This window comes from Stegodyphus dumicola, chromosome 10 (assembly GCF_044657685.1).
Source record: "Stegodyphus dumicola isolate Sdum_Otavi_A_Nest chromosome 10, ASM4465768v1".
Lineage (NCBI taxonomy): Eukaryota > Metazoa > Arthropoda > Arachnida > Araneae > Eresidae > Stegodyphus > Stegodyphus dumicola.
Genome location: NC_140777.1, coordinates 99,361,802 through 99,376,517, shown reverse-complemented (window position 1 = coordinate 99,376,517; position 14,716 = coordinate 99,361,802). Strand labels below are relative to the sequence as shown.

The window sequence follows — 14,716 nt, the reverse complement described above, 5'->3', positions numbered from 1 at the left end:
GCACCCTGCGGGGACGGATCCCAGCGTCTCCCACCCTTCTTTCTCTACCACCAACCTTTCGAGAGGACTTTCGCCTCGCATATTTAGAGTTCCCCCATGCCGCATAGACACTATACATTTACAAACATCCATGTCTTCTCTGGGATTCGAACCCGGGCTCGTCAGCACGGCAGTCAGCAACGTTAACAACTCTACCGGTTGGGCTGTTTTTTATAACATAAGTGTATGTATCATTCTTCAATAAATATGTCTGAGGGTGGGCACAAAACACAAAAACAAAGCACAAAATGTTTGCATATTTAGACAAAAAATGCAATTTTTTGGTTTTTCATATTATTATGTGAATAATGCTTCATTTTAAATGTTAACCATAAGAAATGTCCCTTTAATATCGTCGCTCCGTAAAGGCGCGCGCTAGACATTTGCACGACGGCGCCGATTAGGCTTGGCGCGGGCCTGCTTCTGACTAGCGCGCGTTTTCCTTTTGGCCACATCTCTGTAAGCTGTTACTACGTTCGGCCGTAGTACAGGCCATTGATAGCTTCGCTAGCTAATTCGATATATAGGACCAACTACTTACAATTGTGTTAGCTTCGGCTAAATATTTTTAGTTGGTCATTAGTTAAGTTCTTATTTTTTATCATTTTAAGGCCAAGTGGAGGCTCTGTGTACGTCCTGAGAAAGGGGCCATCTGTTAACCCTTATTTTGAGCAATAAATTTAATTAACCTTTCATGAGTTTTACGTGTCTGTTACTGAACTTAAGCGATTATTCGCTTAGCTGTTCATTAGGTTCCTCCACACTTAGTTATTAGATAAAAGAGAAGAAAACCACAAATTTTAGTCAAATTGTAGTAGATAAAAAGGAAGAACACCACAAATTTTAGTCAAATTGTAGTATCTTTTGCATTATGCAACTTGATAAGTGTGAAGAGAGCGAAGCTCTGCCGCAAAAATAGAATTACAGAGGTAACATCAGACGCCTCAGAAATTGAAAGCTACGCCAAAAAAAGGGGATTACAATGGTAAGTCCATTTAATATTGAGGTAAATGGCTATCTCGCTAAATTGGCCAATTATAGCGAAGTTGGCGATGTGTTGGAGACTATTTGTCCTATCCCTGTGCAACTCTAATTGTTATTGTAATTGAATAACTATAATTGATCCCTGTATGTAACTGTAACCGTATCTGACTCTTATATGTAACTTTAACCTTATACGCCTTCCACTAATTTCGAGAAATGGGAAGTGCTAGAGATTTCTTGGCCGCTGCGGCAGATTTATATAAGGCCGGGGAGAGAATCATTTCTCAGTTGTTTAGTTCAGCTTTGAGTTCGGAGTACTGAAAAATCTTCATGAGAGCTTCTGCTTTCAGATGAGCTTTGTGATGCATTGTGTTGAAAGTTCTGAATAATTTGAAGGGTTGCTACTGATTGTGCTGTCTGATACTGAGGAGAGCTGTGCGAGTTGTTTTATGGATAGTACAAGAACTGTTAAGTGTTTCTTTTGGAGGGAAAAAAAATTAACTTGCTATTATCGGTTCTCTGTGCATTCAATCTATTACGAACCCGTATGCACGCAACAATACATATCTACGATAACTTTTTGGACTCACACGTTTTTTCCCCAAACCCTTTAAATTATTATTATTTTTTTTTATGCGAATGGTGGGCACTTGGCCATAACGGCATTGGCCACTACTAAGGTCAGAAGTGGTGGCCATTTTATTATGGAGGCACCCAATAGGCGGTCACCGTTACCTCCTATGAAAGGACAGACAATTTTACATCCACGCCTTCTCCGGGATTCGAACCCTGGCCCTTTGGTATCGCAGTCAGGCTTCCCTAACCACTATAACGTCTGGGCAGCTCCCTTTAAATTAATTCTAACATCCCTTTCATTCGATCCAAGAGGCTGAACATCAAACTTTCTTTGTACCATTGAGCCTTCTATAACTCCGATATTTGATGGATTTAACCCTTTTTTTTTACGAATTTTTGAAAAAAATTACCCAGTTTTCTATCCATATGAACAAAATATGTCATAAGGTAAAATTAACAATTTATATTTTTTTGACAAACAGTTTTGAAGCCAAAGGCTGAGACGCATATGTCCGAGCGGTAGTTAATGGTGGGGTACATACTATGTCCTACACGTAGCGATCGACTTAGCGTAGTACCACACGTATCACACGTAGTACCACACGTAGCACACCTTTTATTCTGGAAAACTTTATTATATGAAATAGATTTTACATCGTATGGTACAGGGTAAAGCATTCGTTGCATAACTCAGCATTACACATTCGGCAACTCGTATTTATTCTTTTGTCTGTGTTCATTTGTGTGCAACGAGCACAGTGGCGTCTTAATTTTGCAACTTTTGAAAGGTGATCAAAGACAGATCATTTGTGTGCAACGAGCACAGTGGTGTCTTAATTTTGCAACTATTGAAAGGTGATCAAAGACAGATCATCAGAAAGATCATTGCAAATATTGGAAGATGATGCTCAATGTTCAGGAGCTTCTAAGTGCTTTTTAACCCAGTAGTCATTTTTAAACTTTTAGTGGGATGTGTACGTACCTTTAGTAGTCAAAGTGTTTTGTAAATCCTTTGCTTTAACAACTTCTGTAATTCTAAAGCAAAATTAGTAAATCCAAAACCGTATTCACCTAAATCATGTAATGCGATGTCGGGCAAAAGTAAAGGTGTTTTCCGAACGAAATGTTTAAATTGCAGCTGTGATTTCTCGACCTTCCCTCTGTTTAATGGAAAATGAAACACTGTTACGCATTAGCTAGTCTGCTTATTTCCTGCGAATTTTGAGGCTATAGATTTCATAAAATATCACTTTGTTTTTATTCTTGTGATTTATTGTTATTTCACCTACAGAAATATGTCGTCTAACATAGCTCTAGAGAAAATCACCTTTCGAACAGAGAGCCGTAAACACTAATTTCTTGATGAAGTGTTATGTATTTATTTGCCTTCTTTATACGATATTAATTTATTTAAAAGTTTGCCGTAATCTGCGTGATGGCAGTGTCTTTCATGAAACCGCAAACACGGTTAGTACATTGTTTCCCAAGATTGAGTCATATTCCAGCCGTAAGGAAGGAGGACATTTTTATGGGTCATCAAAAGTTTTAAAGCGCTCGCTATCCCGCCGTAATTATAGCTGTATTGCAATGTAATAAAGCTAACAAATTTCGTAATCACTCTTCGTATGTAATTGGTATTTCTGCCTCAAATAACATATTTTTCTAAAATGTAATTTTTAATAACACTAGTTGATTAATTTAATATATTTTTTTCTTTATTGCATTCACTTAACCTATTTTCTTTTTCAGGTACCGCAAAAGGAGTTGTTGTGAATACTGGAGACCGGACTGTGATGGGCCGTATTGCTAATCTGGCTTCCGGGTTGGAAGTTGGTGATACACCCATAGCTCGAGAAATAGAACATTTCATTCATTTGATCACGGGTGTCGCTGTATTTTTAGGACTTGCTTTCTTCGTTATTGCTTTCATTCTTGGGTATTACTGGTTGGATGCTGTCATCTTTCTCATCGGAATCATTGTTGCCAATGTGCCTGAGGGTCTCTTAGCTACTGTGACGGTACGTGTATTTGTGTTTTGTAAACACTTACGTTGTGTTGTCCTGTTGTTTTAGATTTGCCCCATGTTTCTTTTAGTGCTCCCTCACTGCTTACGATAGTAGCATATTCAGCAATAGCTAAGGGTTTCTTAAGGAACTGCAGCAACATGGCGTGTTATGCTTGCTTCGAAATCAAGCAGAATTCATATGCCGGAATCTCCGCAATCAGAAATCACAGGGATTCAAGTCCAGAGAACAGCGACGACAGACATTCAGAAAACTTCTGGAAATTACTCAGTATTAACTGCTGTATCTACGGCAAAGTGCTCCTCGTCTGACTGCAAAATGTTCCAAGGCCATACATTGTCAGCAAATATTCTTTCCTCAAATTGACAAGCACAATCAGTGTGTTGATGCGATTCTTGAGAGTGCAGCTTTTACATCTCGTAACTCCTGTGCGAATACCACTTTAAAATGAATAGTAAAACCTTTCGTACCCATAGAATGGGATAGACAAGTTGCGGGACTCCGCCCGAGCGTTTGTCAAAAAATATCGAACAGAACGCTTTGTCAACTACAGCGAAAGCAACTTCTTTGGCAGTTTCATTTGAAATCGCTTTCTGCCATCTCTCTAGCAGCGCAACAAACTCCCCAGTCTCTTCAAATTTAGTAATCATCTTTTTCAATTCGTACTTTGGCATAGGTAACGTTTGGGACCAATAAACCTCGACCTTTCTTGTGCAAAATCATGGTAAAGTATAATTTTATGACATTTAAAGAGTTCCTAATTTGCATTTGTAAAATGTATGCGCAAATAGAAAAATATGTTGTCTAAGTTAAAAAAGAATATTACTGAAATTGACAGGTCCATTGAAATATTTAATATGACGATATCAGTGTGTCTTTATATGTACTTTTTAATGCGCTAAGTTTATCCTGTAGTATATCAGGTACACCTCTGTAGTGTACTAGGTGACTACAGACGTTGTTATATTGGAAGAGAACTAATTTTCTAAATACTGCATGCAAGCAGGGCAGAACTACTCTACTCACCGAGAATACAGTTAAATAAGTACAAAGTAAATAATAGTTCAAAAGCTCAGTTACGGTAACTGCTTCAGTATCCCCTCCTCCTTCCCCAAGTACTGTAGGTACTGACACATCATATACAGTGAAGATTAAATATTTCTACTCTACCAGAAAGAGTAGTTTTCTTCGGAGGCAAAGGGGATACTTTGCTTGATCATTCTGCTGAGCTAGTGGTCGGGACTGGTGAATTATCTTTAGGAATAACTGATGCTGTTGATGAACTGTTGACTATGAATAACTGGGTTTGTTGGTGATAACATCGTACTGAGTGGTGATAAAGTAATAGGTAGGTGCTGAGTAGCGAAGAAACAATAGAGAGGCAGAAAGCAATAGATAAATTGGGACTAATAAGATTCAAAATGTAATTTCAAAACGAAAAGAAAATCTTTGTTGTCAAAGAGTTGCATTCTTATTCAGTAAATGTTCGAAGGCTATATGTTAGCCTGTGTGAAACTCAAGAAGTGACTTAGGCAAATGAGTACTGAAATCCAGAATTAGATTTCCTTAGGGATGGGTTGTCTACATCACCAGTTATCAAATTTGTCTCATAATCGAGTAGGCCCAGAATTTTTTTTCGTGATGTAGTGCAGTGTTTAATGTGGATAGTAACGAATTTCTCTCGGAAGTTCCCAACTAGAGTATACTATAAGGCCGACAGTCTTCGTTTGCTTTACCAGGGGCGTAGCTAGAGGAGGGCAAGGGGGGCATCTGTCCCCGGGCGCAGAATCCAAGGGGCGCCAAACTGATGTTACGACATTTTAGAATTAAATTTTTCCATCCTTGGCAAGCAGTAGAGGGCGCGAAATCTTCAGTTGTCCCTGGGCGCTGAAAACCCTAGCTACGACTCTGTGCTTTACTATAATAAATTACTTAGCTATGCGTACCCATTAAAGGATTAATATGTTGTTCATTGAAATACCAGAAATTAGAAAGTTATTACCTTCTGTTGCAAGGTTTAAGTCATTATAATTTGATTACCATTCGGAAGAATGTTAAGAAAACAATATTTGATGAACTCTGTTTAAAAAATAGTTACATCATGCTACTGCGTTATGACATGAATCGAATGAGTTGGATTTAAATTCTCCGATTCATGGAATATCAGTTTTTGAGTTAATGTTCATCATTAATAATGGTAAATGAAGTGATACGAATAATATGACGTACATTTACTTCAATGCAAAGGCAAATCCTGCAGGTCCTTTTAATCCTGAATGTCGAGAAAAATGTGGACTAGTTTTCTTCTTGCTATGATGATACTACAAAGTTGCGCTATGAAGATGTAGTTTTTGTCAGTGTCATGCGGACCAGATGACAGTTCTTTCACAAATCTTATTTTTATTGATCTTCTCATCTTGTATATATTCGAACTACATCGAGCAGTTTTTAATGTGCTTTCCTTTTATAATTACGGACAGTATATCCCTTTTCATCCTAGCATATGGATAGAATTTCCCGCGCTGTGATGTGTTTCTGCACTTACCTAAAATTTAGAAAAAGATCGAGTGTGATCATTGTGTATAATTCATATATTGCGTGAATACTGAATGTGCATTAACTTTCCAACTTTAATAGTTCGCATACTACATTATGAATAAAGATCATGTAACTTTAATGTCCAGCCACTTTTCATAATGAATAAATAGTGCTGCAATACAAATATTCTTTTATAGATTAAACTGTACTTTTAATAAGCAACCTAATTTAGTTTAATGCTTTCAAACTATTTTCGTTATCATTTAGATTTCTATTTCAAATTTATTTCTGCAAGAAAATGGGAATTCTCTATAGATTTTAAATGTATAAGGAAAAAATGTTGTTTCTCTACTCTATAAAATGCATGAAAACTGTAATCCTGTATACAAATTTAAATATACGGTAAGGAAGTATAAAACATGCTGTCCTGCCTCTTAGAAAATCACCTAAATAGCTTTCTGGCCTACAGCAAATCTGCGTGATCGTCCTAATAAAATGAAGCTCATAATGATTTCTTTATGTAAACATCAATATCATGTTTAAAATTTAACAACTGAAAAGAAAACATGGGAACTTTATCGAGGAAAATGCTTAAATTAAATTTGAAAAAGTCCAATCTTTTTAATAAAACTGGAGCTACCATTATGTATTATGTAAATCGTTTTCCCTATTGTAATTAAAACTGAGATAATGATCTTACACTAAAAAGAATCATAATACCTTTCCAGTTCGTTATAACTTACAACATGTCTATCTAGGTATGCTTGACATTAACAGCGAAACGTATGGCCTCGAAGAACTGTCTTGTGAAAAACCTAGAAGCCGTAGAAACTTTAGGTTCGACGTCCACCATCTGCTCTGATAAAACAGGAACCTTAACTCAAAACAGAATGACAGTTGCTCACATGTGGTTTGACAATCAGATAATAGAAGCGGATACCACTGAAGATCAATCAGGTAGGTCTCCTTCCTAACCATTCATGCATTCTTTCTTTATTGTTTCTTCAGTTATCTTTATTTTTCGACAGATTTCCTAATTTTAGAATAAAATCTGGAAAGCGTTTTTTCAAAGCCTATTTCTATATATGTATGTTCTGTTTTCTAGCTTATCAACAGAGAAAGAATGTGGATTCTCTAAGATAAATTTCATTATAATTTCATTTAAGGATATTAAAATATTTTATTCTCGAGAATTTTTTTATTTGAGCGTAAAGTTGCTGGATAAAGGAATACATTTTCTTGCAGTTTGCATCATGCTCTTGATTTTTAAAATTTCTATGGGTACAAGTTTTTCCTATGGATACCCATGGATGAGGAGATTATCAAAAGTATTCCTTTATGTAAACCAGAGATTTCGTACGTTGATCAAGTAGAAAATATGCACCTAGCAGCCTTTTGTGTTGGGAATTTTTTCAATTCTACATTAACGATTGAATTCTCAAGAGAAAGAGTGAATATAGTAAAAACACCATGCCAATATAAAATATGTTAGAAAGAAAAATACTAACAACCCATACATTTGCATTTAACCGTAAAAGACCACAGTCATTTCCGTGGTCGGAAGCCATCTCGGGAGTGCATTCACACACTCACTATCCATGCAGAAGAAGGCATTAGTTTTGAGGTTCATTTAAATCTTTAGTGCTTGTATTACATGCTGTAGTAAAAGCCGGTCTCTACAGTGTTATTTAATAATCATATACTAAAAGCACTAGCCGTCTTCCTAGTTTTACTTAAAATTGCTAAATAAAATATAGTGAATTGCATTACCTCAGACTTCTCTAGTATTTGATTTTGCAGTCTGTTGTATAGGACTGTAATTGAGTATTTCTCTTGATGATAAGTTAATTTCGTTCTACACATCTTAGTATACACCGTGTTGTAGCTTTTTAAATGTGTGATATACCTTAGGAATCATTAGGAAATTTACCTGGAATATTCACAAAAGTTAATGGATTTGTATGAATTTATGTAATAATAGTAATAAGGCAGAACTCGCCCGTGTTTCGCTCTTCTTTACGATAAGTACTACCAGTATCTGCATATCATAGTACTTCGATATTATGAGCATTTTTAATATAAAAGATAGTAAAGAAAAAAGTTCCCTTATTTTAATGCGTATTTTCTCTGATATAATCCCATATACGATAGGTAAAATTAATTTTAAATCTCGACTTAAAAATAGTTTGCAGTGTTTACATTAATCTTTCAAAGTTATCATTTCAGTAGTAACGAGTGAAAAGCTTACTGGATGTAAAAAAATGTGTATGCTGTATTTCTGTTAAATAACAAATAAAATTTTTCTTCCAGGTGTTCAATATGATAAAACGTCTCCAGGATGGGCAGCTTTATCTCGTGCCGCATGTTTATGCAGTCGTGCAGAATTCAAGCCAGGACAAGATAGTATTCACATTCTGAAACGGTACTTTTTTGCACCCCTATTACAGCAAATTTATTGAACGCGAGCAATTCAAATCAGCATCAAAAAACCGATTTTATATTTTAAGGTGAAAAGTAATATGAATGGAAAAAAAATTAGCAATTCAACGATATCTTTAACAAAATATATATATTAAAGAATAGCTCGATTATTGTTGAAGATATTGTAAATAATCCTCAGACGCCAAAATAGCATTTGATTTGTCAGCAATCGAACGCATAAAAGCCGAGGAATATTAGTAATTTGTTTGTATTCAGTTTCGGGCATTTAAATCAGCTGCTGTAGTTTTTATGGTTTTTCTTCTTGTATAACTTGAATTCGAGCTGAATTTTCTTCAGACGTTTTCTTTTGAAGATAGTCTTTGAGGACTATGATAAACCAATTATAATAAATTCCTTGATAAACTAGAGTTTTCTGTCATGCAGTAATGATGTGAAAAACGTCTAGTATGTGCATATGTTTTTCTTTTATATGGCAGTCTGTCTTACAATATGGTCACACCATAATTATACGCCGTTGATAGTTCGGCAGCCTTCTATTAGTAGTATCCTAACTTGAGATAATTTTAATATGGAGCGAAACTGGCAGTTTTGTTGTGAGCGGTTTCAGAGCTTTCAGCGACTCTTCCTCTCCCAAACCATTAACAAATTCTGGGGTGACTACGTTTCTGGAGTCTCAGTCTAGAACGCTGAGGTGCATGTGTCTCTCAGTGTCACTACAGAATTCATGGAGACCTTTCGTTTTCACGTCTTCATTTGGAGTATTTTGTAATCTCTGAACCGATGTTCTACAAAACATTATTTCACCGCACAATATTGCAAAATCCGCTCTTTCCTTTGCTACTTGTAATATTAGAGAAGCATCAAAAGTTTATCGGAAACCTATGGTGTTAAATTAAACGTAGTTTCAAAAATGATGTTTGTTGAAGTTTTCAAAAATCATGATGGTAGTTTGTTTTTCTATATTTAGTATCATCGTAGTTTTTACTGAAGACAGCTTTTACTTTGGCGAATCTGTTTATATCTGCTGTACAACCGCAACTTCAAGACGAGAACGGTTTTCAGTATATTAATGATAGTAACAATCATAAATTCATTGGATTTCGTTCTGTAATCGCACCAATAGTAGCAGGTGATTGGGTTTTCATAGCGGACTCAAGTGTGTCAGCAGTTGTCAAATTCCGATCATTGGTGATCATATTCTGTGTAGCTCTCACATGTCAATCCATTTTTAAGTCAGAAACACTGAAAGAAATAGCAGTATTTTGAAGTTTGCGACCTTTGAGATTAAATGAATGAAGCTTGCAACACGAGTGAGCAAAACTCGGGGGAAAAAATGTAAAACTTCAGAGAAAAGAAAAAGTGAAACTTATTTTCTTGTTACTTATTTCTTATTATGTTTTCATTAAATTTATTTAATTTTTAAATTTTAAATTCAAAAGGTATTATTTCTGATCGTCTCGTTCCTACAATGGATCTGATGTCTAAGATTGATTTGATCAGTAATTGCGACAAGGAACAAAACATTCAGTGCGATTGGATTGGATTGGATTGTTAATTAATGAAAAGCACAAAAGACTAGACATAATATTTGATTGAGTTCTTATTTAAGAATGTAATGCGATTCGCACATGTTTGACGATTTACTTTTTTGGTATAATAAACTTACAAATTAGTCACCATCTCAAAATAATCAATCTGAATGAAGATAAAAACTTAAAGCTACAAGAACTTTTACAGATGAAAGGGGAAAATGCTGAAATTAGCTCAAGGAAGGAAATAGATAATGCCGAAATTCTCCATGCATGGAGAATATCACAAATTATACAATAGCTGACATAATAACGTGACTGAAATCTCTTGAGTTGTCAACAAAGTAAGTATATCATTCCAAGCAGACTCTCAACTAACCGTCCTGCTGTTCTTATTCCTTGCAGCCTGCTGTTCCTTCTCTATCGAAACATAGTTAAAATGAAGAGTTTTTCCCAGCTTCCCTGTAGTTTGAGCAGGATCCCTTGATGACGTTTGATAACCATATTTGACTTCCAACTTCCTGTCATCCATTTTGCTGTTGTGTCTGGTCATCATCTCCTCAGTCATTGTTTTTTCCTCTAGTGGCGAGAAAAATTTACATATTTTAAATACGCCTGCAAATCCTGCTAGTTGAAGACGGCGCATCGGATGATTCTTGGAATAGTAGATCACACAGCCTATGAAGATCACCGCCAAAAATCGTCTAGAATATTGCAAATATTGTATTCTAATGAACTCCTATATACTTTTAAGAAAAAAGATAGTTCTTGGTTCTAGTCCAGTTGATTCCGAGATATGAATAATGAGAGATGATGCAAGATATTTGACTAAACTTATCTAACTTGCCATCTTAATGTAAGTGCAGAAATTATTTCTGGTTTCTTTTCATTTTGTAAGCTTTGCGTGCTTCATTAAATTCGCACAGAAAACCGCGCGCTCATCGAAGAATTTATATCTGTTTCACATATCTGCTTAGTTCTTTTTCTTTCATTCAGCCAGGAAATTTTCTCGTACTTTATGGATTAATCACCTTTACAACTTAAAATGGCCTCCATAAAGATTACTGCGAAGTTTTGTAAAAGCACTAAGAATCTGAAACCTTTAGAAAATGAATAACTATTTAAAAGGTCGTCGTGAGCTTCTCATTTTTCATTTAAGCTTACTCCAAGGATCGGTTTGCTAGTTCTTTTCTTGAAAGAGCGTCAACATTTTCGTGCTGCTGTGTTTCTGGAACTACTGTAAGCATCTGGGTACTTTACTTTCTGATCTTTGAAACAGTAACCTAACAGTGAGGTACGTAGTTGGTACTCGGCAAGAGTTTGCGGAGATAGAAGGAAGGATTAAAATGTTCTGTTTCCTTTAAAATATCTAATAATTCTTTGCTAGTGACGCAGTAAATTATTTCAAGCTTTGAGTGATTTTTATTCAATTTGGCAATTGTTCTGTGTTCCGAAGCCAACTTTTTTTTTAGACAAAACTTCAACTTCTTTTTACTAGATTGTTTTTGTTTCCAGTAGTCTATATAAATACCTTGCGATATTAAAAAACTCTTTAACAAATCTTCGTTAAAGTTTATAAATAGAGAAAATCGTTGTGTTTTTAAGCACCTGTGCGCACATTTTCTGGGAAAACCATACATCTAAAGTAGCTAACTTTTTGGTGAAACTACATTTCGAAAGGTCCAATTTTAAATTGACTTTACTGTTTCAGCAGAAATTTCCTGATGTTTTCTAAGATGCTTCTCGAAAGTTGACCCGATGGTTATAATGCCATTGAGTCGTATGAGAAAGACTTCATGTAGTAGTTATCTCCAAACTGTGCATCAGATGTTGGAATGAAAATAAGAGTTTTGTTCAGCCTGAAAAGCTTAACTTTAAAATTGCTCTGAATCTTGTTCTGTTAAAAATAAAGTGTTTGCACAATCTTCAGAATCCTTCTACTTCCCAGTAGCCACTTTTCAAGTCATGTTTGTTTACCTTCAAATTTTATTTCCAGCTTGACCAAATTGGCATCAGTTGTTGGTAAAAGAAAAATGACTTTTTAGTCCAAAGGGGCTTTGTCCCTGAAGGACTATTGTTTTCGTTTTGCGATTTTGCGTCGGACTCATAAACGTCCGTTCACTTTTCAAACTGTTGCCACAAAATGTTAGAGTCCTGCATTATATTTGAAGAAATTAAATAATGAAAAATCTGCATAAATGATTGTCTATTTCTCGCATTGTGATAAAACAATGGTACATAGAGCCATCGAATTTTGAATGACGAAATCCTACTGCGAATATGGGCATCTGAAATCCCAAATTTGGAATTTGTTTTATTATAGATTTTATATTTTGTAAAACTTTAACGAATTTTTGATTTACAAACTCAATGCTTTAAAAGCGAGAAATGGCAACGTTATATAGAAAAAAAAAATACTTTTATCTCCAGCTCGCGAGACTGTGTATATCGGAAATTCTAAAGATATGCTTAATTTAACATTATTTTGCGATATTGCTCTTGAACTGAATTTTATGGTTTAAGTGCAAAGAACATGATATTTAATAAATAAAGGTAACACTCAAAACGTTAAAAAAAGTCCCTTTGGACGTAATTTAAAATCTGAAACATTTAAGATTTTTTTTTTTTTTTTTTTTTGTAACGTCATTTAAATGTAGTTAACAAAGATTCGTATGGAGCCCTCTTCTTTTGCGAACTAAGATGATAGATTGATGTTCAAGAAATGCAAAAAATCACCATCTCGCATTTCTTTCAGAAACATGTAGACGTTACGTTTTGCTTTCTTGGTCACAATTTTCGGCAAATGAATGATAGTGCCTATAGTCATTGGAAACGATGATTTCATTACTGTACATCGACATTTGGAAACAGTTTTTTTACAATATTACAAGCCTTGGAAGATCCACAAGAAACTTCTTAGTTGATGCAAGATGACGACTGCTTAATGGAACCACGTTGTATTTGCCATCTTTAAAGAATATTATACTCTAGTAGATTTCTTGCCCTCAGTTATTTCGATTAGCCTTCACATTCACCAGATCTCAATCTAATCCGTTTATTTTTTCTAGCACAAGTGAAAGACGATTTTAACAGAAATCTAAAAACACTGGATAAATTGGAACTGCATATTTGTGATGTATGCCTGTCATTTTCCTGAATATCTTGTTTTAAGTGAACGGAAGTTTCATTCTTTGGTTGGGACATGTAACTGCTGCTAATGTCAGCCGTTTCGAAAATATGTTGTGACTAGCCTTTTTTGATTGGTGACAAAAGATGTTTCTCATCGATTGGAGACCCATCTATTATCAGAAATGTGAACTGTTCTAAAAATTACCTTACATAAGTTTTTACTGTCTGTCTAATAAACAGAAGCATTATTTCACGATTTTACTTGCGTTTATATTTCAAATTCTGGGTGCTGAATTTATAAAAATTTTTTGTTTTGTACGTTAACTCAGAGATTCTTTAATACTTCTGTATTTGTTTGCAGTAATTACTTTTCAAGTCTGCATGCAAATTAATAATTCACTTGAGCAAAAACGTATGTATATCATAATACAAAAAAGTCATAATTTTAATTATTGATCTTTAATAATTTTAATTATATTTTTCAGCTTTTCATAAGTTTCAAAATGTAGTTTTTAGTTATAACCTATGAACTTAATCACACCGGTTTAATAACTTGAGTTATTGGCATTATATGTGGTATTAATCTCTAAACCCACTTTCTGTCTGTATCATTTCTATGTCCGAATCACTTTTCAAATTGTGGCCACGAAGTATTATCGCGATGTATTTACAAAAAATTAAATGTTGAAGAATTTGTATATATGTCCCTCGTATTGTGGGAGAACGACGGCATTTAAAAGCCACCCAATTTTTCATACCTGTAGTCCTTCACTCGAACGTAGGCACCTTCAGAGCCGGAATTTTCAATTTCGAATTTGATTTATTTCATATTTTGTACAAATTTAATGAATTTTTGTTTAACAAACCCAACGATTTGAAAGCAAAACATGGCAACACTTCGAAATAAAACATTTTTATTTCCAGCGCGCCAGACTGTTGCCATTTGAGGAAATGTAGGCTATTTATGTTTCAATTTTAATAGACAAATTCGCTATTTGAAAGCAATGTGTTTCACTGCCTCAAATGGAGTACTTATTAAATAATAAGTACTCCATTTAAGTACTCCATGCACCAATCGTAAGATATTTAACCTTCAGATTTAATCGTTCTGTTTCTGAGTGGCAAATCACGTGATTGAAAAACAATAAACTCAATTCTTAAAAATATTTTTTGAACTTTTTATTCTGATTGATTTCAATAAAAGTGCGTTTAAAACAAGAAATATGTATTAGAAATATTAATTATTTTTTATGCTATGATACGCGCTGAACTCATTAAAATTATAATATATATTTTTTTCCTTTATTATTATAATCTCTTTTAAAGAAATAATGTAGTAAACATAAAAAGAAATGTACATCATTCAAACGGAAACTCTAAATATATGCTATTTTAGAATATTTTGGGATTTTGTTCTTGAAGTTTATATTGCGTAAGTGCGACGACAGCGATGCT

General features: G+C 34.6%; 1 protein-coding gene across 2 annotated transcripts in view; it reads left to right on the top strand.

The window, feature by feature from the left end:
* The window catches only part of LOC118185457 (sodium/potassium-transporting ATPase subunit alpha-like), a 364,057-nt gene that overhangs the window by 242,447 nt on the left and 106,894 nt on the right, over nt 1-14,716 (top strand). For both annotated transcript variants that reach the window (XM_085825310.1, XM_085825309.1), the window contains exons 7-9: nt 3,349-3,617; nt 6,920-7,118; nt 8,472-8,583. In XM_085825310.1, coding sequence (XP_085681436.1) covers nt 3,349-3,617; nt 6,920-7,118; nt 8,472-8,583 — 580 coding nt within the window. The remainder of the gene's footprint in view (nt 1-3,348; nt 3,618-6,919; nt 7,119-8,471; nt 8,584-14,716) is intronic.